Source organism: Felis catus, chromosome D1 (assembly GCF_018350175.1).
Source record: "Felis catus isolate Fca126 chromosome D1, F.catus_Fca126_mat1.0, whole genome shotgun sequence".
NCBI lineage: Eukaryota > Metazoa > Chordata > Mammalia > Carnivora > Felidae > Felis > Felis catus.
The window spans coordinates 53778633-53804391 of record NC_058377.1 but is presented as its reverse complement, the minus strand read 5'-3'; the positions used below and the strand labels follow the sequence as shown (position 1 = coordinate 53804391).

The 25759-nt window shown below is 45.3% G+C and overlaps 1 protein-coding gene and 1 long non-coding RNA gene across 13 annotated transcripts in view; both read right to left on the bottom strand.

Moving 5' to 3' along the window:
* The window catches only part of LOC109491946, a 30113-nt gene extending 11058 nt beyond the window's left edge, over positions 1–19055 (bottom strand). Inside the window, exons 1-4 of one of the 4 annotated variants that reach the window (XR_006585766.1) lie at positions 18317–19055; positions 17139–17197; positions 2789–3110; positions 415–547 (exon numbers count right to left, since the gene is read on the bottom strand). This is a non-coding gene — a long non-coding RNA (uncharacterized LOC109491946). Of the gene's footprint in view, positions 1–414; positions 548–2788; positions 3111–17138; positions 17536–18316 lie in introns of those variants that run through there. The other 3 variants (XR_006585767.1, XR_006585765.1, XR_006585768.1) reach the window with 3 other exon arrangements.
* A 492-nt stretch (positions 19056–19547) lies between these two features.
* The window catches only part of TENM4 (teneurin transmembrane protein 4), a 744941-nt gene continuing 738729 nt past the window's right edge, over positions 19548–25759 (bottom strand). For all 9 annotated transcript variants that reach the window (XM_023238928.2, XM_045038070.1, XM_045038066.1 and 6 more), the window contains one exon: positions 19548–25018. In XM_023238928.2, the coding sequence (XP_023094696.2) occupies positions 24260–25018 (759 nt within the window). In that variant the 3' untranslated portion in view covers positions 19548–24259. The remainder of the gene's footprint in view (positions 25019–25759) is intronic.

The following is a 25759-nucleotide window of genomic DNA, read 5'->3' as shown; positions in this document are numbered from 1 at the left end:
TACGTTGTTTATTTCCTAAGAACAAGGATGTCCTCTTACGTAACCACAATATAAGGATCAAATTCAGGAAATGAAAGATTTAATACTATTTTATTACATGTAATCCACTTTTCAGATTATACTAATTGTCCCCAAAATGTCATTTATATCAATTTCCCTTTCTCACCCAGGATCCAATCCCAGATTACACATTGCATTTAGTTGTCATGTTCCTTTTTCTCAAATTAGCCAGAGTTTATTTCTGTTCTTATAACCAGTGTTAATGATACAGTTTCTTCCTGTTGTTTACAACCAAAGAATCTTTATAATACAGTCAGTTATATAATTTAATCCTAATAAACTCTTCTAAGTAGGTATTAAAATCCCTGTTTTATAGATCAGCATTATTAGACTTTGAGAAGTTAAGAAACTTACCCATGATGACACAGAAAGTTCAAGAGCCAGGATTTAAATTCAAATCTTTTTAATTCCCAAGCCCCTACTTATTCCATTGCAGGCTTGGCAGGTATTAGTAAACCACCGTCTCTGCCTTCAAGAATCTCACAGGCTAGTGTGGGAGAGAGATAAATAAAGAAATAATTAGAATAGATGGCAGTAAATCCCAAATACAGAAGTATGTACAAGGTGTAGATGGAGCACAGTCAATGAACTTACTTCAAGTATAACAAGAAATATGGTCAGGGCTTCAACAGCAAGAGAAGAAAGTAAGATTAGTTTTCTTCCTTGATGCCAACTGGGAATTTATAGATTGTCTGTCTACTGTCCGAAGCATGATTAATATCAATGCTGATCAGCTAACGTCCAACATATGCTCAGGAGGTTCCACATTTAGTTGCCTAACATTGTTAACTTGGACAACTGCTAATGCAGTGTTACCTCCTGAATGTTAGGGACCCAAGTAGTTCCCACACTATTTCAATTCTTAGGTGGCCATTTTGATTTATGTTGACATTATCCAGTCTGACATTTAGCTGTAACATATTGCAAAGATCCTAATCTATAAGCTTGCTAAAAAATCTGCCTTGTTTAGTTTGATAGTTTTAAAATATTGACATTATAAAGGGAGTTCCAAAGGGAAAAGGGTCTGATCCCTTCAAGAAATCTAGAGCTCTTTCTCTTCTCTTTTTGTAAAAAGTCACATGAAAAGTAGGCATCAGGCCGGAGGAAAACTAGAGCTACAAAATCAGAGCAAATAGCATCTTTGTGGCTTTGGTTCAGAACAAGATGACAAAAAGAAAATATGCAAAAGTCAGGAGCTCAGATCCTATCCAGGGAGCTGAAGCTTGGAACAATTAGGAGTATTGAGCAGAGTAACAGGAAGGTGTTAGCAAATCAATGGACCCTTGAGCTGAGTCAGGGGCTGAGTATTTGCTGGGGACCCCCAGAGGGACCTGGACAGTGTGAGAAGGACAAGAGCTGGATAAGCATGCAGTGATAATATCTATTATTGATGAGAGTATTTAATTTGTATTTAGTAGATAGATTTCTTTTAATACTTAACTTTCATGGTAAGTTGTTCATAAGTTACTTGCATAAGTAAGTGTTCAAGTAATGTTGAATTGGATTAAGCTGGAAGGTGGATGATAAGACTATCCTACACAGAAAGATTTATGTTATCTGTGGCTCATAGGATGCATTCTTACTTCTCTCATTTGAAGCTATCCTAAACAGGGACAACTGGTGACCTGCCACCAGCAACCCAAAGCGCAGGTATGGGGATTGACTGATTTAATAAATGTTTACTGAACAGTCAGTGCCACCAGACCTTGTTTTAGGTAGTAGGGACACAAAAATATCTTTGTCTCTACTTTCAAGGAGTTCATAGACAAGGAAGCCCACAGTTATGACTGTCAGCTGTCCATTTTGACACTCCCTTTCTCAGTTCATCGATGGGTTTCAAAATCTGAGGCCACAGAATATCAGCATCATACGAAACCACCGAGATCATTTTCTTTACCACTCTGCTTTTGGCAGGACTCTCTAAATCCAACCTAAACCATGGGGCATACCCTCCTTTTTAAAGCTCTCCTAAGGTGTCAGTGCATTCACTGCATGGTCTAGTCACAAGCCAATGTGGCATTCCTTCCACAGAATAAGGAAGTTCATGCAATAGTAATAGTAACCATTATTTACTGTGCATACCACATACTGTGGTATGTGCTGGTTCCTGTGTGAGACATTCCGCCGGGGCACCTGGGTGGCTCAGTCAGTTGAGCACCTTACTTCGGCTCAGGTCATGATCTCATGGTTCGTAAGTTCAAGCCCTGCATCGGGCTCTCTTCTATCAGTGCAGAGCCTGCTTGGGATGCTCTGTCCCCTTCTCTCTCTGCCCCTCCCCCACTCATGCGCCTGCACTTTCTCTCTCAAAAATATGTAAACATTAAAAAAAAAGACACTCCTATGTCATCTCAATGAAAACTCATAATTCTGTGAGGTAAGTACATTGTTCCTAATTTATCTTTGGGAAAACTGAGGATCAAGAAGGGGCTTGCCCAAGGTCACAAATCTAGTTAGTGGCAGATATTCAGTTCCAGGGTAGTCTGAATCAAGAAGGCATGTGTCCACCTCACCGAACTACAGTATTCTTCCTCCTTATTTGCAGTAGGTATAATCAGTTCATCTCCCCAGCGTACTCCCTGATCATCTTATCAAGAGTATGTGAATGGGAGCTCTGAAAGTTGATGCCAGCTGCTGGGCAGTGTGGGTGGGCATGGCCCAGGAGGGAGGAAGGCTATGAGAGAAAAGTCCCTTTTCAGATCCCAAAGACTCAAATGTGATACACACATACCATCCCTATCACTTCCCCATGGCATTTGCAGAGTTGTAAGTTGGTTTCCTGACACTGGGAGAACTCAGGCCTTCTCTAGAACTTCTCTGTCTTCAGTGGTTGGATGTCCCTGTCCTCAAGGATTACTTCAACAATAGCAAACAGCCTCTGGGCCAGCTCCAAAAGCAGCAATGGAAACACGGGCCTCCTTCAATTCACTGAGGCAAAGTGCTTAAGAGCACGGACTCTGGAGTCAAATTAACTTCGAATTCTGACACTGCTATTTATTCGCTGTGCGATCTTGGGCAAGCAACTTAACTTGTCTGTGCTTCAAATTTCTTACCTGTGAAAAAGGAATAATGGCTTTCAGTTAGAGAAGGATGATGGCGTAGATTAAAAAAAATTTTTTTGAAGGGTTTTATTGGGTTATAATTGACACACATTACAGGTTTTGACACCTGTCCACTGGTGAAACTTCACCACAGTCAAGGTAGTGACTCCATCACCCCTAAAAATTTCCTCATGATCTTCTATCACTAATTCCTCTCATGTCCTTTTCTGTTATCACCCCCATCATGTGCTCACAACCAAATAGGCACTGATTTGAAAAGCTAAGATTTACTGGAGAATTAATTGATCCCTTTATCAGTATGTAATGCTCCCTTTTATCCCTGATAATTTTCCTTGCTCTGAAGTCAGCTTTGTCTGATATTAATACAGCTACTTCAGTTTTCTTTTGATTAGTATCAGCCTTGTATGTCTTTCTTTATCCCTTTATTTTTAACCTGTGCCTTTATATTTAAAGTGACTTTCTATAGACAACGTATACTTGAGTTCTTTTTCTTTTTTAATACATTCTGATAGTTTGTCTCTTATTTGATGCATTTGGAACATTCAAATTTAAAGTGACTATAGTTGGTTTAATATCTACCATATTTATAACTATTTTCTATTTGTTTCTCTTCTCCTTTGGCTTTTACTCTTCTAACATTGCTGTCAGTCATTTCACTTATCTGTAAGCTATAATCACCAAATGCATTATCTGTATTCTTGTGAACGAATTGTTATCTCTTAAATTAAGAATAAAAAAATAGGGCGCCTCCATGGCTCAGTCCGTTCAGCATCCGACTCTTGATTCCATCGCAGGGTTGTGGGATTGAGCCCCATGTCAGGCTCTGTGTTGAGTGTGGAAGCTGCTTAGGACTCTCTCTCTCTCCCCCTCTGCCCCTCCCCCACTCACACACTCTCTCTAAAAAAATAAAATAAAAATAAAAAATGTTATTTTACCATCGTTTATTCCTTACACCCTGACTTTCTTTACGTAGACCTGAGTTTCTAACCATTATAATTTCTTTCTCTCAGAAGAACTTTTAAGAAATTTCTTGTAAGGCAGATCTACTGGTGACAAATTCCCTCAATTTTCGTTTGTTTGAGGAAGTCTTTACTTCTCCTTTCCTTTTGAAAGATAAGTACCAACTGGATAAAGAATTCTAAATTGGGGCTTTGTTCTTTTAATACTTTAAATACTTCACTCTGTTCTCTACTTGCTTACATGGTTTCTGAAGAGAAACTTGATATCATTCTTATCCTTATTCCTCTATAGGTAAGCGTTCTCCCCACCCCCACCCACACCTTGTGCCTTATTTTAAAATTTTCTCTTTGATTTTTCTGCAGTTTCAACATAATATGTTCATGTGTAAATGTTTTGGAATTTCTCATATTTGACATTCTCTGGGATTCCTGGATCTGAGGTATGGTGTCTGTCATTACTTTTAGAAAATTCTCAGCCATTAGTGACTTCAAATATTTCTTCTGTTCCTTCCTTTCTTCTCCTTCTGGTATTTCATTACACATGTGTTGTACCTTTTCTAATTGTCCCACAATTCTAGAATATTCCATTTCTTTTTCTTATTACTTTTTTTTCTTTCTCCTTCTCAGTTTGGAAAGTTTCTGTTGACACATCTTCACACTTGTTAATTCTTCCATCAGCCACATCCAGTCTGCTGATGAGCCCATCAACGGCATCTTTCTTTGTTATATTGTTTTTGAGTTCTACGCTTTCCTTTTGATTCTTTCTTAGAGTTTCCATATCTCAGCTTACGCTACCCATTTGTTTTACATGTTCACATTTTCATTAGATCTCTTAGCATATCACTCACAGTTATTTTAAATTCCTAGTCTGATAGCTCCACACTTTATGTCACATCTGAGCCTGGTTTGAGGCTTGCTTTATCTCTTCAGACTATGCTTGTGCTTTTTAGCATGCCTTGGCCCTTTTTTTGTGGAAAGCTGGACATGGAGTATCAGGTAAAGGGAACTGAGTTAAACAGGCCTTTATTGTGAGGTTTTGTGTTTATCTGAATTAGACTAGGTTTACTGTTTGCTGTAGCTGTAGACAGAGGCTAAAATCTCCCGTACTGTCCTTGTTTTCGTCTCACCTGTCATCTTTGGAATTCCTTAGAGACTCTTTCTTTTCTTTCTTCCTTCCTTCAAATTTTTTTAATGTTTATTTATTTTTGAGAGAGAGAGACACACACACAGAGTGTGAGCAGGGGAGGGGTAGAGAGAGGGAGACACAGAATCTGAAGCAGGCTCCAGGCTCTGAGCTGTCAGCACAGGGCCTGATGCAGGGCCCAAACTCATGAACCACGAGATCACGACCTGAGCTGAAGTCAGATGCTTAACTGACTGAGCCACCCAGGCGTCTCTCCTACTAGAGACTCTTTCTTGAACAAAGTCTGAGTTTTGCAGTTCTTTCAGAAGTAATGAATGCCCTGTTACTATACAGGAGACTGATTTATGTAGTACCACAAGGTGTGTGTACATGTGTGGGGGAGAAGATTCCATAATTCTATAATTAGGTTTCAGGCTTTCAAAGAGCCTGTGCCCTTAAGCTATGACCTTTACAAACAATTTTCAGCCTTTTTCCCCCCTTAGGTGAGACGAAAAGTGTAGAAGCGGCTGTAGTTGGGTATTTCTCTTCTTCTACGTAGGTTACACTCTGGGAAAATAATTTCCTTTGAGGGCAGGCTTTTGTCAAGGAGAACATTTGGGTATATTTCATGATGGTTACCTCTACTGGAAGCATAAAGGGATTTTTCTCAACCTATACCCTGAGAGCCAGATGAGATTTCTGGAGGTAAAACTTGTAAAAGTGTTAAGTGTGGGGGTCTCCCTAAGATTGGGCACCCAAAGTTTTAAACTCTCAAACTAATAAACAATGAGCCATCAACATTTTTTCAATTATAGCTTAAATGTTCCTACTACTTCAATAACCCAAGGGAAGGAAATTTTTCTTATGTTTCACAATCTATAAGCAATAAAAGAAAATTTGATAAATTAGGCTGTAATTTTTTTTTTTCCAGAGCAAAACAGTGCAAGCAAAGCTAAAAGACAAGTGACAACTAGAAAAACCTTTGCTGCTCAAATCACAAAGGCCTAAACATTTGGAAAATTGAGGGGAAAAAAAGACCAACAATTCTTCAGGAAGGAAAGTACAAAAGATAGGCACAGAAAGAGAACTAAACAAAAACACTCTTACACATGTTAGATGCTCCACCTCAATTATAATCAGATAGAAAGATGCTCCACCTCAATTATAATCAGATAGAAAAAATAAAATGTGGATATTTATCACTGCTCATCTATCAGATTGGCAAACATTCAAAATTTTGAGAAAATGTTCTGTTGAGAAGGATATGAAGGAAACAGGCACTCTGGAACCCTGGTACCTTTCTGGCAAGAACCCAAATGATACAACTTAAGTTGTAAGGCAATTTACAAGGGAATTTACAAGGGAATTCATAAGGGAATTTGGTGACATGTTAGCAAAGTTATAGATGATTTATCTTTTGACTCAGCAATCCCACTTCTAGGAATAGGATTCCAAAGATACACCAACAAAAATAAAATATGATCTAAGCACCAAGTTGTAGTTTAATTTATAGTAACAAATGATTGGAGACAGCCCAGAATGTCCACCAATAGGGAGCTAGCTGAAGATATGATGGTACATCCACACAATGAAATATGATGAAGCTCCAAGAAGCAGTGAAAAGATCATTAAATACTGAAATAAAGTGATTTCTAGGATATATTGCTAAGTGAAAAAAAAAAAGCAAGGTAGAGAATAGGGTCAAGTGTGCTAATTTTTGCCAAATAAATAAATAAATAAGACAGGAAGAAGAAAGAAATGTTAAACTAATGTCTAATTGCTATGTATGAGGGGAGAGAAAAAATAGAGGGGAGAAGACAGACATAAATTCAGGTTATTAAATAGTTTTGATTTGGGATGATGTTAATGTTTTAGATACATAAAAAGATAAAGTTATATGAAGAAAGAATAACAATAAAAAACAAATTGAAACAAATAAGCCCAACTATTCCAAGGTCATAGCATAAACACACTGAGAAAAAAAATTCTTCAAATGATATAAAACTACAACAAAAACAAAACCAAAAAATTCTACAAAGAAATCTTAAGCCATATTCAGTTGTCTCATTATCATGTTGAAACTATTAAAGGTTTCTTGTGGGATAAATTAAAAAAGTAGTTATATTAATGTGTTTTGAAATAAAAATATTCAGCTTAAGAGGAAAGATAATGAAGTATAAAATCATAGAAGCAAAAACCATGTAATTATAGATTATAATCACAAATGCAGTAAGAAGTTGTGATTTTCCTCCACATTAAAAAAATATAATTCTAGCTCTGATCACTGAAAAGGCCTAGATGCCACAAAAACCCTGTAACAGCGAGCACCCATCTCTTCTAGACTGTGGTTTCTAAATACATTTTCTTAACAAAAGGAACCAGAGATCTTTTGAGAAATGATTGATTCCAATTCTGAGGTATGAAATGTACAAAGTGAATTTGAGATATCTTACTCTGTTAGCAAGCAACTGGGGTCATGTCAAAAGGACAATAGAAGTCAACTGTCCTAACAAAGGACAATTTATATATGAAAAGGCAATTGACTGAAGTGCATCACATCATAAAAACTCATTCGCTCAGGGCGCCTGGGTGGCTCAGTTGGTTGAGCGTCAGACTCTTGATTTCAGGTCAGGTCATGATACCTGGGTCATGGGATAGAGCCATGTCAGGCTCCACTCTGAACATGGAGCCTGCTTAAGATTCTTTATCTCCCTCTGCCTCTCTCTGCTGGTGCACTTTCTCTCTCTCAAAGAAAACAAAAGGTGGAACACATTCTCGATTCTGCCCTTTGTTGATCAGTTTTCAAATCAATTCATTGGTACCCTAGTTTGTGTGTGTGTGTGTGTGTGTGTGTGTGTGTACATACACACACGTATATGTATATGTATATGTATATGTATATGTATATGTATATGTATGGATACACACACACAAACACAGAGAAATTATAAATAAGGTTTTTTTCTACTGTTTATTTATTTTTGAGAAAGAGAGGCAGCGTGAGTGGAGGAGGGGCAGAGAGAGAGACACACACAGAATCGGAAGCAGACTCCAGGCTCTGAGCTGTCAGCACAGAACCCAACACAGGGCTCGAACTCATGAACTGTGAGATCATGACCTGAGTTGCTGTCAGACGCTTAACTGACTGAGCCACCCAGGTGCCCCCCAGAATAAGACTTTTTTTCACGTGTCATCATGAACTAATGAATTTTTATTTTAAACTTTTAAAAATTCATTTTTTATTTTGTTTTAATTAAATTAATTAACACATACATCTTTATTTGTTTTGAGAGAGAGAGAGCACATGCAAAGGGGGAGGGAGCAAAGGGAGAGATTGAGAATCTTAAGCAGTCTCCATACTCAGCTTGGAGCCCAATGCAGGACTCAATTGACCCTCAAGTCATGACGGGAGCCGAAATCAAGAGTTGGATGCTCAACCAACTGAGCCACCCAGGTACCCCATGCCTTTCTTATATGAAGTGTATTTCAGAGTTAAATGGTTGAAAAAAAAAAGCCATTTTTCTTCTCCTTCTCCCTTTTTCTCTTCTTCCCCTAACTGCTCCTCCTTCTCCCTTTTTCTACCCTTCTAAAAGTTACCATAATTATTTTTTTCTAATTGTACCTCAGGCATACCAAATTGGGTTAGTCATAATTCTTGGTTTATAATACATGAATATCATTTGTGCTTCCCAGGCCCTCTCTTATTTATTATTCATTTATTTTTAACAATAAAATGAACTTCCATTATACTAAAATTGTTCACGGGCAGAATGAAGTTCCGAACAATAAAAATGTTACACAGATGTTTTGAGAAATGTCTAGAAGTTGTTCAACTACTAGAGCATTCTCTTTATGAAGAAAGATAAATGTCCCAGTTGGATCTATCTATCTATCATTTAATCAACCCATCTTCATCGATTCTTGTCCTGTCATCTCCATTCTGCCATACTGAACCATCCATTGAGTTTTTAAACTTTTGTTTCATGTGTTCTTTAGCAGTTTCCACAAGTTTCCATTTGTTTCCTTATATCTTTTATTTATTTTCTGAGACTTTTTCTTTCCATTTGCTTCAAGAGTCTTCACCCTGACTCTTAGAACACCTTTAAAATACTTAAAAATTTTTTTTAATGTTTATTTATTTGAGAGAGAGAGAGAGAGAGAAAGAAAGATTTGAGATTGTAAGCAGGGGAGGGATGGAGAGAGAGAGGGAGACAGAGAATCTGAAGCAGGCTCCAGGCTCTGAGATGTCAGAACCAGAGCCCGATGTGGGGCCCGAACTCATGAACTGTGAGATCATGACCTGAGTCAAAGTCGGACACTTAACCAAATGAGCCACTCAGGTGCTTGGAAAGTTCTTCTTTAAATAAGGGTCCCACTTAAGTCAACATTGCTTTTTAAAAAAATTTTTTTTTAAATATTTTTTAATGTTTATTTATTTATTTTGAGAGAGAGGGAGAGAGAGGGAGCAAGCATGAGTTACGGACGGGCAGGGGGAGAGGGAGAGGGAGAGGGAGAGAGAGAGAGAGAGAGAGAGAGAGAGAAAGAGAGAATCCTAAGCAATCTCCACACTGTCAGCACAGAGCCCAAAGAAGGGCTTGAACCCACAAACTGCAAGATCATGATCTGAGCCCAAATCAAGTGTGGGACACTTAACCAACTGAGCCACCCAGACACCCCCAACATTGCTTTAACAAAACTAAATCTTAACATCACTAGAACCACACGTTATGCGCCTCCTGATGGGATGCAACAGAACATATGAATTAGTCCTGCTTGAAACAATTGACCTGAATTTAATGAAGTTTTTAGGGCTCCATGCCAGCTTATAGGAGGCATAGAGACGTAAGAGTGAGGTGACACTGAAGACCCACCACTCAAACCCAGGTTGTAAGAACTCCCATAGTACAAATGACCTGCTGTCCCCCCACACACATGGCTTTAATAAGAATATGGAACTATGATAGAATAAAGGGATTTCAGAGATATGACGAGTAAAGGGGGAGATAAATCTCAGGATTCTTGAGAAGATTCAAGGGAATAAGGAATGTGAAATGCTTGTCACAGTGTCTGGAAAATGGTAAATGAAAGCTATTATTACCTCTTGTCACCTCTCAGAGACTCAGTCTCTTCTTTAGTTGTAAAACATGGAGGTGACAACCTCCCTCTCAAGGCTACTTAGGGTTCAAAGCATTCAGCTACCTTCAGTCCCCTTTCCCTCTGCATCTGGACCCTGTTCATCCCCAGTGCAGTGTGTACAGTTGGCCAGTAGATGGCAGTTCAGGCCAGTCTATCTGGAACCTGGACCCCAGAAGGAGCTAGTCTTATTTTGCTGTAAAAAGGAGAATCTTGCCTCGTCCGGTGCTCCCCTTCTCTTCCTAGGTAGGTAGCGTAAAGCTGAGAGATTCAGTGGGGCTTCTTAGATATAATTAGGATTCTAGCAGTTTGCTCAGGATTCATTATTTGCTAGGCTGAGTGGCATTCCTTAGGCCCAGTTAGCCCAAATGTCAAGTACTGCCTGGTGAGCTGTGCCTTGACCCTGCTTTTTGTCCCAATGCCTCCTGCTCCATCCTGAATCACTTGTATGCAGATCCAATCGGGTTCAGCTTCTCTTCCCCATCAGAGTGGGGATAATTTACACCTATGTACCCACCCAGACCTGGTGTAAGAAGATGTCCTTCAGGAAACGTTTGTCGAGTGAATAAGTAAATGCATTACAGATATTCAATCACATATCCTCCCTCTCCAGCAGTCTCCAGGACAGGGTATATACAGTTTCTTTTTGTCTCTCAGCCTACTAGGTAGCCTGAGTAGTGGTTTAGTCGTACATGCCCTGCAACTGGATTGTTCAGCTTCAGATTATCACTTCCTCCACGTACTAGCTGCACATCCTCAGACAGGCCCCTCCATTTCCCTACCTGCACAATGGAGTTGCAATAGTACCTCTTTTGTTGTCCTATGGCCAGGACTTAATGAGCAAATGCATTTAAAGTGCTCAGAAGAGTGCCTGGCACTCAGTAGGCACCCAGTGTATATTAACTGCCATCTGAACCTTGCTGTACTCTGAGACAGATTTAACGCACTTGCAAAAATGCATTCACGGAGGATGCCTAAAGGAGATGGCTCTCAAGAAACAGCATCTTCCCCCCTAGCCCCTCTTTTCCTCCTGCTTCTTGCTATTGATGTGATTATTACTGAATGTTTGGAGAGGTCCAAGGTGAGTTTCCAAAGGCCCACAAGTCATGAGTGCTGTTCTGACCACCTTCTTCCAGCCACAGCCTTGGCCTCTGCAGTCATCCACGTGGTGTTATGACAGAATATCTAGGATTCAAGGACCCTGTCACAGTAGCCCAAGGATCAGAAGGCACTGAGGAAGGGACCTCCAGAGCTGGTTTTTTTCTCCTCTGTCCCCTTTCTGGTGTGTGTGTGTGTGTGCGTGCGCGCGCGTGTGTGTGCGCGCATCCATGTGCTTTTGGGAGCATCTTCCAAGAGTCATTGCTCAACTTTGGGGCTGTTGTGCAGGTCAAAAGGATTCCTGTATGAAGTTCATCTGAACTTCAAAGTGAACACACAAAGTACAGGGCAGGACAGGGAATTATTATAGTCCTATATAATCTCTCCATTTTTTTCTGCATGTCAGTATGATGAAATGGCAAAGTGTGTGTGACAGGTGACCACTAGGTGGTGTTATCAACGTGAAGAAATCACTAATTAGCTATAAGCTCATCACCTGCCCTGTGCGATAGAATGGAAGAGCAGATAAACATCTATCTGGAGAAGATCAAACCCCCTATCTCAGCCATCCTGGCAAGATTCGGGGTGGGAAAGTCTACTGGCCCAGGAGAATATACACAAGAAAGCTAGGGTCAAGGAGGTAAAGTCAAGCACACCTGATTGGCCTCAGCCCATCAGTCCAGTCCTGATTCCTGAGGTCCCTCCTTTGCCTTGCCCAGGAGACGTGCCCAAGTACCCCCAAGACAGTACCCCCAAGACACCACGGTGCCTTTACCTCACCATGCCTTCTGCCCACCATACCCTTCTTCATTCTTTTTTTTAATGTTTATTTATTTTTGAGAGAGAGAGAGAGAAAGAGAGAGAGACAGAGCACAAGCAGGGAAGAGGCAGAGAGAGAGGGAGACCTAGAATCCGAAGCAGGTTCTAGTCTCTGAGCTGTAAGCACAGAGCCTGATGTGGGGCTTGAACTCACAAACTGTGAGATCGTGACCTGAGCCAAAGTCTGACGCCTAACCGACTGAGCCACCCAGGAGCCCCTCTTCATTCTTTTCTTAGGGTGTTGCCTCCCCCTGGGAGCCTCCCCTGATTAGGCTACTAGCTTCTTTGTGCCCCACTGTCCCTACACCCCCTTCTTTCCCAGGTCTTTGCCACTTTAGTGGACTTAGAGGTTTGCCATTGAGTAGGGATTTCCTGGCTAGGTGTTGATGGGGGTGAGAAGCCATCAGGCTAGTTCTACTCAGTCTCCTCTGCCCCCTCAAAATGTGTAAGAGTTTTCTTGCCTACAGCATCCCTTTGGAGTTCCAGGGCCCACTCTCTGCCTCATGCCCTGAGAACGACCTAGCATGCTGTTTGTCCACACTGGGTAAGTAGTGTGTGGGGGTGGGGGATTGGCTATATGAATTGCAAAGTCCGGTACAAAATGAAAATACTGGACCCCTTATTCAAAACTATGATGAATTTCAAGATGGAGACAGCAGAGCAGTAAACAAAGAGCAGGGCCCTTCTGACCGCAGGGGCCTGTGTGACTGAACGGGTTGCACACCTGTGAAGGCGGCCCTGAGTCTGGGGTTGAGCAAAGTCTCAGGTAGTCCTCATGTCTGTTGCACAGCCATCAGGTGAGCCACTGGCTGCTTGAAAGGGGTTGGCCATCAACAGACCATTTAGTGTATGAAGCCCTTCACATCAGACATTTCCTTACTCCCCAGGTTTAAGACATAAGAGAAACAGCCTCAAATTTAGAGTTAAGCCAACCTGGATTCAAATTCTGATTCCATTGCTTAACAGCACAAATCATGAACATCTCCAGGCCTCATATGCAAAATGGGAGGTAATAATATCTACCATGAATATGCAAATGAGATTTCATGTAGGTAGCACTTGGTCTAGAGCCCACACCTACCGCATCTCGCTGAGCTCTCCCCACTGAGCCTCACTGTATGTCCGTAGAAACATCTGATCAGGAGAGAACAGGAGCAGACATTGGGCCTAACAGCTGGGGGATGTCTGCCCAGTGAGGAGGGTCACCATATGGAAGATCCCAAGGAGCTCCTCCTGAGTGTCCCATAGTCAAGCAAGCAATGAAAGAGAGAACTTGGGAGACCCTGGAGATATTCTTAAATCAAGAATTACCATGGTGTGGTGGGGGGAAGATTCATTGATAATTTTTCCAACAAACGCAGGTGAACGTTTCCTATGCCAGGTGCCAAGGATATAGTGGTAAGCATAACAGCTGGGGTCCTGTCCTCTGTTTGTTTAATGTGTGTGATTACTGTGTCCTGTTCTCTTGGATGCATCTGTCACTAGCCAACAGTCCAGCAGCATTTACTAGGTGCACACTATGAGGCAGGAAATGAGACCACAGCAGGTGCTACGAAACCCCACTAACCTCCTCAGATGAAATGAATGAAAGCTGTGTGATTTCATTCCCCAAAGCCAACACCTGTGACTCTTTGCAGGCAGGCTGTCCTCACGCTGGTGGAGCCCGCTGGCCAAGTGCACTGAGAGCCAGAAGTGACCAGGAAATGACATCCCCAGGGGCAGCCCTTAACACATGATTGACAGAGGTGTCAATACTCCTGTCACGGCTGGGGACAGCTCTCAGGCACTCCTTAGCTTATTTGCACAAGTCGCCCACTGGACTGAGCCAAAGTTACCCTCTTGGGACTTTGCTTGATCTCACACCTGTGATAGCCTTTTCTTGTCCCTCCTCTTCATTTGTCTACCTGCGTTTCCTCGGACCACTTCCCAGTAACTTTCAGACAAATCTTTGTTCAGGATCTGTTTATGGGGAACTCCCTCACTGAAGATAGAAAAGAAGATGAAAAAAAAAAGAGGTTCGGTTGTTCCCAGTCTTCATGTTACTATGAAGAGTGATGCCATGTGTCAGAGGTAAGTTATTATGAATCATAAAGTACAGCTTTGCAAAATAATTCCTTTTGTTATAGAGTGCATCCAAAATTATCCCTGTAGTATGATCACTCTCCCTCATTTGCATTCTGATACATTTTCTGAGTGGGGAAATATTCTTGCTTGCTGGGTGGGATTTGCACATAACCTACACCTTTCTTTTACCAAATCTAGATACACCCATGAGAGTGGGTTCTGCATGTAAACATCAACCATTGTGGGGCAGCTGGGTGGCTCAGTCAGTTAAGCGTCTGACTTCGGTTCAGGTTATGATCTCACTGCTCTTGGGCTTGAGCTCTGTGCCAGGCTCTGTGCTGACAGCTCAGAGCCTGGAGCCTGCTTTAGATTCTGTGTCTCCCTCTCTCTCTCTGCCCCTCCCTAGCTCATGCTCTGTCTCTCTCTGGCTCTCTCTCAAAAATAATAAACATTAAAAAAAACCCAAAACCGGGGCGCCTGGGTGGCGCAGTCGGTTAAGGGTCCGACTTCAGCCAGGTCACGATCTCACGGTCCATGAGTTCAAGCCCCGCATCGGGCTCTGGGCTGATGGCTCAGAGCCTGGAGCCTGTTTCCAATTCTGTGTCTCCCTCTCTCTCTGCCCCTCCCCCGTTCATGCTCTGTCTCTCTCTGTCCCAAAAATAAATAAACATTGAAAAAAAAAATTAAAAAAAAAAAAACCCAAAACCATCAACCATTGTGCGTTTTGCTGTGTGAAAAAAGTTGAGCCATGCTGGGTCAGATTCCTGGGAATTTTTGGCTTTATGCTTGTGTGGACTAGGTTCACAGGAGTAGGGCTTAAAGGCCCATGATTCCCTTGGCCCATATAGACAGCACCCCTTCCTCCTACCAGGAATGTCTTCCACTCTCAACTAATCCTTTCTCACCAAACCCACCTCTTCCAGGAAATTTTCTCAGATTCCTCCCCACCCCCAATCAGCCTACCCTGAGCTCCCCTTTTTTGGCACCTTGGAAAGTGGTTTTTGTTGGAACCACTTTCTTAGCACTTGGCTCAGTCCCCTTCCTCCTCTCAAGTTAGCTGGAGTCTCTGAATTTCTAGGGGAAATCACAGGCTGATCACGCAAGGAGCATATCAAGAGCCTTAGCCATGGCAGGAGGTGGGAAGTGGGGCCGGCCCTGCTATTACAGGTTATGGGCAGAGGATGAGCTCAAGTCCCCAGAGCTTGTTTCCTCCTAAAACCAAATGTATGTTGGTAAAGCGTGGATACCATGGCATCTGTGAGCCCACCTACCAGGTATGAAGCCTTGCCTTATTTGCCTGCCCAGCCCACCTGCCTATACCCAGACACACCTGCCCTCAGGGTCTGGACCGGACCCTTGGATATTAATAGGGTTCTGCTCCCAATAGCCCTACACACTGTAGTGCCTGGACTCCCTAGCTGTCTTGCCATGCTTCTGCTCTAAAACTGGAAACTCCCTATCCCCTAGATGAAGCTCAAGCTTGTGGTGCCACTTTGTTCCAGAGACTGGGCCTCTGGCCAACTTTCTTGGGGCAAAACCTAGAAAGTATCTGCTCCTTCACCAGTCTTTGGAGTTCTAGCAAGCCTGCGTGCCGAGGCTTCTTTCTGGAGTAGTGACAGCACTTACTCTGTTTTCTGAATCTTTCTACACCCCCTGATTTTTTAAGCCAAGGGTCCTGTTTTCTATCTTAAGGTCCCTTTTAGGCTGCTTGGGGTAATATCTTATCTAACATATGTGAAGTGCTCATTACACATTTGCTGATTAATTGCAGTTCCTCTTCTATGCCTCCCCAAGGGCCTGGTTATAGCATCCATTCACTTCATCATCCATTATCTTTCCATCCATCCATCCGTTCACCCACCCAGTGCTATAATAAATATCTACATCCAAAAGAATGACTCCATTTCCTCTGTTTCCATCTCACAGACTGGGCCAGAGATTTTTACCCTAAGAATTTAGTCCTGGGAGTTTGGAATGGACATATATTAAAGCTGAGAGAGGGGATGACAAAGTGAAAGCCCACCTGCTCTGCGTACATTGTCACCTACTGACCTCTACTAGACACAAGTGGGCTTGGAGATTATAGGACAGGTAGGAAAATGCTTCTATTCTTTCCAATGGGCTTAAAATTCTACAGCCCTAAGAACTGATATCTATCTTTGCAACGTATGTCTCCACAAATATGCTTTGGATACATCTTGAAGGGCAAAGAATGTATATGCAACTCCTACTGCCCCTGACATGTTTCTGAAAGGGGACCAGCCTGGGGGATGGTGGTTGGAGCTGATCCTGGGGTTATTCCAGACGGATGAATTCAGACGAGAAAGAAATGCTGGGGGTGCCTGGGTAGCTCAGTTGGTTAAGTGTGGGACTCTTGATTTCGGCTCAGGTCATGATCTCATGGTTTGTGAGATGGAACCCCAAGTGGGGCCCTGTGCTGACAGCATGGAGCCTGCTTGGGATTCTCTCTCTACGTCTCTCTCTGCCCCTTCCCCCTGTGTGTTCGTGCATTCTCTCTCTCTCTCCCTCTCTCTCAAAAATAAATAAATAATCTTAAAAAAAATAAATGCTGGACTGCCTGATGGGGGTAGAGGTGGACTCTGCAGCAGGGATGAGCGTCCCATGGCCGGGAGAGAGATCTCCACTGTGGGTTTGGAGGAAGAGACACCCACAGGGGTGCCAGAGTGAGGATGGAGAGCAAAGTCAGCGCGGGATGAGACCAACTGGAAAGCCCTTGTAGGTGCAACCAAGAGGTTAAACCTAAGAGGTTCAATTCTTAGACACTTCTCCCTTTGATATGGGAAAAGGTATAGTAGTACTCACTTTTAAAGTCTTTTTCCTCACAGGTTGCGGCTTCCTTCATGGCCTCTAGGCCTGCGGATCTGGAAAGGGTGAATCAGCCTCAGCCTGATTGGGGGCGGGGTTACAGAGGGCGGGGCCGGGGCGCTGGGGAGCAGACAAGCTCCGCTCTCAGCTCCAGAGGCCTGCCGCAGGGGGCAGGGCGTTCAGTGGAGGAGCCGCCCCCAGTTCGGAGGGGAGGTGGCCTTCATTCAGAAGGGGACAGGAGACAACCCCGCTGTTTCTCAAATATACCAGAGAGAGTGAGCCCCTAAGGCAAAGGGAAAGCTGAACCTAGGGTGACCCCCAGCGCAGCACCTGCTTTGGACACGGGACGCGCAGATCATTAGATAAGACACGGCCTCGGTGGGGAGGTGGGGCTCCAGGGGTTCCCGTGCAAGGGTTAATTGAGAAGTGCCTGGCACGCGTCAGGCGCTCAGGGAGTGCCTTCTGACCGGGGAATGAGCTGCGAGAGGGCTTCAGTAATACATTTCAGCTGGGCCTGAAGAAGCGGTGAAGGCCCTCAGGTGTGAAGGTCCACGGGCATGTTTGAGAGGGGCGGGGGGGGGGGTGCGCTCCTGTGCAGCTGACAGAGGAAGAAAGAGGAGGGGGTGGCAGGGGAGGGTCTGATACACCTGCTGTTACTGTGCACGGCAGGTTTCGTAGACTGTGTAGTCAGCCCTGGGTCTCAAAGCATGAAGGGGTATCACTGTACCCTGGGAAGATGTGAGAAATACAAATTAATGGGCCCTGTCTCAGACCCACTGATTCAGAAATTGTTTTTTAATTTTTAACGTTTATTCATTTTTGAGAGAGAGTGTGAGTAGAGGAGGGGCAGAGAGACAGGGAGACACAGAATCCGAAGTAGGCTCCAGGCTCTGAGTTGTCAGCTTGAACCCATGAACTGTGAGTTCATGACCTGAGCTGAGGTCTGACACTTAACCGACTGAACCACTCAGACGCCTCCACTGATTCAGAAGTTCTGTAGGGGGGTGGGGGCGGGGAGAGAAGCAGCAGTCTGTCTTGATAAGCTCTGCAGGTGAATCTGATGGAGGCCCAAGGTTGAGAAGCACTAGTGTGGTGGGAAGAGTAGCAGACTTTGGAAGGTAGGTGGGCGTGGGGGTGGGGGCTGGGGAGGGAGGAGTATGCTGTAGAAAACTTACCTGGGAGAAAGCGTGTTGTGCTGTATTGTGCCTCATTGCATACCGTGTCCTCTGAGGCATGTGCATCATCATACCGGCATCACAGATGGAAGACCAAGGCTTAGAAGGGTTAAAAGACTTGCCATGATTCCATAGTAAGAGCTGGAGCCAGTTTCTGCACCCGGGTTGGCCTGACTCCCAAAGTGGAGTAGGGATTTTCTCTACCACTGTAGGTGCCTCCTGGCACCACAGCAAAGTGGTGGTCTGAGTCTCTGTGCCTGGAGAGCCACTGGTTGCCTGGGGGAAGGGAGGGGCCTGGAGCTTCCCAGAGGGCCTGGTGCTGAGCCAGTGCTGGGGCTAACGGGAGGGCAGGGAGGCTTGCTCTTACTCCTCTGCTCAATTACTTGCATTTTCATAAGGTTTGCCATTCACACCGGGGAGCTGGGCTTAGCAAATGCACTTTCTGAAGTGACCAGCTGTCATCTCGGACTTCTAGAGCTGAGAGGTTAAATGTGAGGTTAAGTGAGAAAAGCAGGGTGAAAAATTACCTGTATGCTGTGATTATAACTACCTTAGTTTTTTTATTTTTAAAGATACAGTAAGAAGACACAAAGGAAAGGGAAAAAATGCTAAAATAATTTTTCCCCCCAATAGTTTGCAAGAGGACTCTGCATTCATTCAGTTTCAAAAGTACGGGGTGCCTGGGTAGTTCAGTCGGTTAGGCATCTGACTTCAGCTCAGGTCATGATCTCATGGTTCCTGAGTTCAGGCCCCACATCGGGGTCTCTGCTGCCAGCACAGAGCCCACTTCTGTCCCCCTCTCTCTCTCTGCCTCTCCCCTGCTTTCGCTCTCTCTCAAAAATAAATAAACATTAAAAAAAAAAAAGTGCAACTCGTGGCATAGGAGACAACTCTGTGCCCAGTGGTTCTCTCTTCAGGGCAGTATTGGGCTTTCCTGCCCCTCAGAGTCTGTCCCTGAGGCCAGTGAAGACATCAGCTTGGCGGGGGGCGGGGTGCGGGATGGCCTAGGGGAGCCCTGGGACATAGCTGATGTCACAGCATGATGACATTCATGAGGCTAAACCCCAGGGTCATGTGGCCTCTGGAAATGCTGATGGCAGCTTACGAGGGATTCTGGGGCCAAGGACCTGAGTCTTCCAGGGCATCCCGAGAACAGCAGCATCCAAAAGTGCAAACTCAGAGGACTAGCTCAGGCAAGTCGCTACTTTCTGAACAAAGGCAACCAGACACCTTAAACACAAAATATTCTTTTATTTGTCAACGAAGGCTACACGGGATCACTTCTGGTTTTGTTTTTATGCCTTTTTTTTCTTTTTCTAGAAGGTATCTACATCTGCATTTATTTACAGCCTTGTCGGTATTTACACAGTCAAGAATACAGTGTTAGAAACACAAAAGTGTTGAGAAAAAAACTTCTCAAAATTAGTTCCAGACTTCAGGAAAACTATTTCCACATGGTAAGGCCAGAGTCTCCAGTGTTGGTCGTCCAAAGGCAGCTTGGGACAGTCCTTTTGCCAAAGCTGCGGGTTCAGAAGTGTTCAAGAACAGGCGGGTTTAGAAAAGTGGGATTCTGGTGTTGGGTGAAACCAGGGTTGCCGGGCCCCACCAGACATCTGTGACCCAGCTTCTGCCGGAATGGCTGAGCCTGCCTGAGGGCTGGTTCTCCGTTGGCAGTTGGCCCTCAGAATCAATCACATGTTCTTGGGGACCGAGGAGTCACCCAGTGTCATGCCTTTGGCATTCCAGAGGGGGTAAGAAACCCAACATGAGCCCCACCGAGGCCTCCCCCCACTCTGATCTCCCACGTTCATGATGAAACCTAAGAGCTCACCGCTGTCTGTGGCGGTCAAGTACACAGGGCTGGTTTTTGAGAATGTAAAGGTTGGAGAGGATAAAGTTTCTATCACCTGAGCAATGAGTCTTTAAAATGAGTTTGCTGTTTTCTGACGGTTAAATGAAAGGGTCTTGAACTACAGAGTTCTTTCTTTTAACCCCCTCCCTTCCAATAAAATATAGACAAGTGTATAAACCTAGCTGGGAATTATGAGCCTCAAGTGGAGGGCTTTTTGTTGTAACAAGGATCCCAACAGAAAGAGGAGACTGGGTTCTTTCTGGAACCCCTCAGGAGGCAGGCCCCAGCTCAGGACCAGAAGGCATGGACTGGGCTTAGTGGCTGCTACGAGGAATGGAGAATAGATCCGACTTTGAGCACCAGGGATGTCAAACCCCAAAGCCCAGGATCCTGCAGAGTCCTGGCAAGCTCCTTCCTCCTGGGCGCCAAGCTCAGCATCCCTGCCCTCACCACGTGGCAACCACAAACACGAGGCTGCAGATGTGAACCTGCATTCTAAGACTTCACACCGAAAGCCCAATCTTTGCATAATGGAAACAGCCACCTACAAAGGTGGTACTTACAAGTCACAGCTGAAAAGGTCCTTTATAATTTTTTTTTCAAGCAAATGTGATTCTTTGTTATGTGTCTATGAAAACACTGCCCAGTGTTACCTTCCTTTGCCTCACCGTCACCTTCTGCTTCTGCCCCACCCCATCCTGATTATTTAAACCATTCTCAACTTCTGGTCAGTTTCCTAGGGATTGTTTCAAAGTTTCCATCCCTAGGTGGAAATCAGGCACCGGGCTGTTCCTTGGGTTCTCAGCCAACAATTCTGAGAGACCAGCATCAGGGGCTGATAAAGGTGCAATTTACCCCAGAGTTTCTTCCCCTTCATTCCCTTGTCATAGCTCTGCCCTCCAATGATGTCTGTCTGGAGGCTGGGTAAAAAAAGGGAATCTCATCTTACGAAAAACAGAGCTGGGGAATAAGTCCTGTTTAAAGCAATGGCAGAGAGGCTGAGGATCAGGGGGCGATGGTACCCATGGAAGGCAGGGGAGAAGGCAGGAACTCCTCCAAAACAAACCCTTTGCTAGGGCAACATCCTGCAGAATCGTGAACCTGGGCCAGTGAGGGAAGGCTGGTTTCTCCAAGAAATGGACACTTTGAGTAGCTTAGTGCTAAAAGGGCAGGTGCCATCGAGGGTGGGATTTGATGCTCAGAGGCCACTCGGTGGGCATGGGGAACTCTGGCTTATGCCTTCAGACTCACTCTTGCTGTGAGATTGGGGCTGCTGGTCTCAGCAGAAGGACAGACTGAGAAGGGAGGTGCCATGTCACCTGCCAGCCCTAATGGAAGCCCACTCCCAAAGGCCAGGCCAGAAGCACCGTCTCCAGGAGCAACAGTACCGATGTGAAACCACAGTGCGTGATGCTGCCTACGCCACACCTGAGATCTTTTCTCTAAAGAAAGAATGCTTCAACTTCTCCCCGTACTGATGCTGGGCCTCCTTGGTGGTGTGGAGCCCAGGAAAGGCAAAACGTGAAGGAACATGCAATAATTCTGTGTTTTTGATCTTTACAAGTCCATCCTATTACTTTGGTGGGGGGTGGGGGTGGAGGGTTCAGAGGGTGGGGATGGTGTAGGGAGATGATTCCCTTGGCTCTTATGTTGGCTCTGACCTTCAAGTAGATGTCCCCAGCAGGTCTCGACTGATGTCAGGTAGCCAAGATGGAACCGATCAGCTAGGCTAATGGGCACGAGAGCTTCACCCAAGGGCTCCTTGTATCAAGAGTATGTTTTGAGAGGCATCAGTCTATTTTGGATTTAAAAAACAAACGTGTTCTTCAGGCCAAACTGCTTTCCATCCCGTCCAAGAACGATCCTGCCAGATGGGAGTCCACCACCAGCTCCCAGGGACCACACACAGCAGGCCCGAGGAATACTGCATCGGACTCAGCAGAGCTCTGTACCCAGAGGCACTGGGCAACCAGTGGACATACGGGCCAAGGTGCACTGTCGCAGCAGTGTGACTTTTGTGGAAGCAGGAAGAGCACTTAGCGAAACATATCCTCTAATCCCAGTGGGATGATGTAAGGCGAAACCTCCTCTCCCGAGAAGCGGCGGGTGCCTCCCTCTGCCAGGCAGAACCCAGGCTACATGCTGCTCCGGTTCTCACACAGCAAAGACCTTCTTGGTTTCATTAACTCGTGTAATATTCTGAAGACTCTGTGAGTAAGGCTATAAAGGTGCCATGAGCTTATCAGTCCAACAAGGTTTCCACGGGGGATAGCTCAGACTCAGAATTCATTTTCCACACTTAATGTAAATGTAACCCATAAAAGTCCCATTTTATAAGAAGCCCAGCTCAAAAGGAAGCATTCGGCTTCCCCTCCTGGTCTCCCAGAACCTCCTGTGAGTGGTAATGATGATGGTAATTAGGCAGATGAACCAGGAGCGAGGAGCTCCTCGCTCTTGCTGCGGCTGTCCCCTCCCCTCAGTGCTTCCCTAGCCTGATGGCTGCTCTTGGGCGTGCCCACTTCCAAGAAGGCGAGAGAGCGTATGCCTCTTCCCAGTGACCTCAGGCATGGGTCTTCCCAGGGACAGCTGTGGCCTGGCCTCCCTGATCTGTGGGTACCGGCCTCAGGAACAGGTCCCAATCCTGGAGCAGCAGGGTGGGGGAGGGGGAGGGGGTTGGATGACCTTGCCAGGCCACACCAAATTAGCTCTTCCCTCCTTTCTCCTCAGTCTCTCTTTAAAACCCTGGATGGACTCCTCCAGAGGGGAAGCTGTTTTAGAAGAACTTCACAGAAGGAATTTCCTGAACGCTGACCCTGCTGCCTCCCAGCTGTGCTACTGGCTCGTGTATGGGAGGCAGAGGAGCCTTCAGGAGCTGGTTAGAAGATGCTTGGCTTATGCCTTCCTCTCTCTGGCTGACTTCTTCTTAAGCATCTTTCCAGAATCAACGGCCACCAAACACCTCTCTCCACACTCCTGTTTCTCAGTGGTGGAGCTGAACAGTGGAGGGAAGATACCCACAGTCATGGGGAGAGAGGTTCACCTGGGAAGGCAGGCTGGTACCCTTGCTGCCACTGCCCTCCTTTTGCCATGGGTGGCCTGCCCCTCCCTGGACCTTGTGCTCACGTGGAGGACTTGCCGGTTCTCGCATCTGACTCTGGGAGAGAGGAGGTGATGAATAATAAGGAACATCATGGGAAGACCAACCAACCACAGACATCCTGGGTGCCTCGCCTCTATGGGAGGGTGAGGCTCTTAGCCCCAGGATGTTACTTCACCAGACTGGGGGAAGGGACCTGGGGGACACTTTCTCCATCCCAGCATGGGGGTGGCACTGACAACTACACAGGATTTGCAAAAGGGGTAGGGGGTTGCATTTAGCATCAAAATATAAAGCTTGGACAGGAGTTGGGGGCAGCTTGGAACAGGTGCTAAATGATATCACAAAAGTCCCCAGAGCAAGATGAAGACATCTGTGGTCCTCCAGAGGCACAGAACATGGTGAGTCAAAAGCCGCCACTTGTCTGTGGGAGCTGAGCCAAAAATCCTCAGGTCCTGCAGACCCTCCTTCCGGGCCCCCTCAGTAGTTCGGTACTAGCCCATCACTCTCTACATCCCTCACTCCTGCCCGACCCCCATGGAAGAAAGGGTTGCACATGAGACAAGTTAGCACAGACACTTGTGTCTCACATCACACTGGGTACCTAGGGACAGACAAGGACACACCTCAGGAGATGTGTCTCAGAGAGGAGAAATGTACCCCAACAACAAGGAAAACTCCTCAAGGAGAAAGGGAACAAAAGACAATAAAGTTTTCATTGTGATCACACTACAGAAAAAAATACCTTCTGTTCTTTGCAAAAAATGTGTGAAGGCCAAATCTGTGTTTTTCTTTTCTTAAAAAAAAGGATGTTGCATGAGTTACAATGCAACCAGTATCTTTTTTGTGTGTGTTGGTTTGTTTTCTGCACTTGTTAAAAAAAGGATTTTTTTTTTTTTTTTTTTTTTTTTTTTTTTAAGTACAACACAGTCAGGTGTGTGGCCACGAAAGAGTAGCTGTCTTTGGCAAGAAGTGCAGGCCGCGGACCTCTCTGTCACCTCCGGCCCATCTCGCTCTGTCTCATGAAGTGGATGTTGTTGGCGCTGTCTGACAGTTCCGGGTACTGCTCCACGGAGATCACGAAGAAGCCGTCGTAGCCTTGAACCCGCCCCGTGTTCAGCGCCTGCTGCTTCTCCCCCTCTGTCCAGGCCCGTAGGCCTTCCTCCCCTTCCCGGAGTCGCTGCTGCTCGCGGGCCCACGCCTGGCGCACGGCTCTCTGCCGGGCCAGCTCCAGCACCCGCGCCTTCTCCTCATCCAATGTGGTCCCGTAGCGAGTGCTCAAGCACAGTGCCCCATACTGGAGCTGGATGTCTGTGTAGCGTCTAGTCCTGCCATTGAGCATCGTGTTGATCTGGGACACCGTGACGTTGACCCCGTTCTCCAGGGTTCGCCGTCCCCCACTGAGGCCCAGGATGGCCAGGTCGCCCTCCGAGGGCCCTGGTTTCACAAAGTAGTGGGTGTCCATCCCGTCAATGGTGAAGTGCAGGTTCTCCAGGTAGTGGGCGTTGTTCAAGATGGCAGCAACCCTCCGCCCGTCTTCGTTGGCCACACTGATGATGTCTGTGGTCACTCGGCCATCCTTCAAGGCAAACTTGACCCCCTTGCCAAAGACCGAGCCACTCGATGCAAACTTCTTTGTCTCTGGGGCCTGTTGGCAGCTGGTGATTGTGGAGCCGTAGAGCTGGTCAAAACGTTCTAGGGTGACAAAGGCCTTGAGCTGCTTCTGCACCTCACACTGTACCCCGAGGATAGACTGATGGGGGAGGAGAGAGAGAAAGAAGGAATGAGGCAAAGGGGAAAACCTCTCCCTAAGAGCCTGAAGAGTCAGCTCTCATAACTAATCGAATCTATACACATTAACCAGTAGCATCTAGCTCTACTGCTGACCACTAGAACATTCTGCCGTCCTTTATCCATCCGTTCACCCATCCTTCCGTTAAGAAACTCTTCAGCAAGCACCTGCTCTGTGCCAGGTTTCTTTCTGGGCACTGGAGAGGTACCAACGAATCAGACATCATCCCTGCTCTTGAGGAACCCATCATTTAGTGCAGAAAGACAGATGTGACAGCAAATAATTATCATCAAATGTGATAACTGGTGGTTTAAGAGAAGTAGCAGTAATAACTTTGGCTAACAGGTCTTGGTCTTTGAGCTAAATCAGTCACATTCGGTATCTCACTTGATTTCCACAATAACTTTATATAGTAGGTACTCTTATTATTGATTTTACATCTAAGAAAACTAAGTCTCTAAGAGGTTGTAATGGGCCCACATCTGTACAATGGGTAAGTATTCAAGCCAACGTTTGAACTCTGTCTGATTCTAGAGGCTCAGCTTCAAGGGCTCTGGATCAGGGAGCAGAGGACAAGGATCAGAACATCTCAGCCCAAAGATGGAGGAATGAGGTGGACAAGGTAGGGTTCAAGGGCAGACTCACGCTTGAGTTGGAACTCGGAGGATAAGGGGACGATGTCAGATGGAGGAATGACAAGCA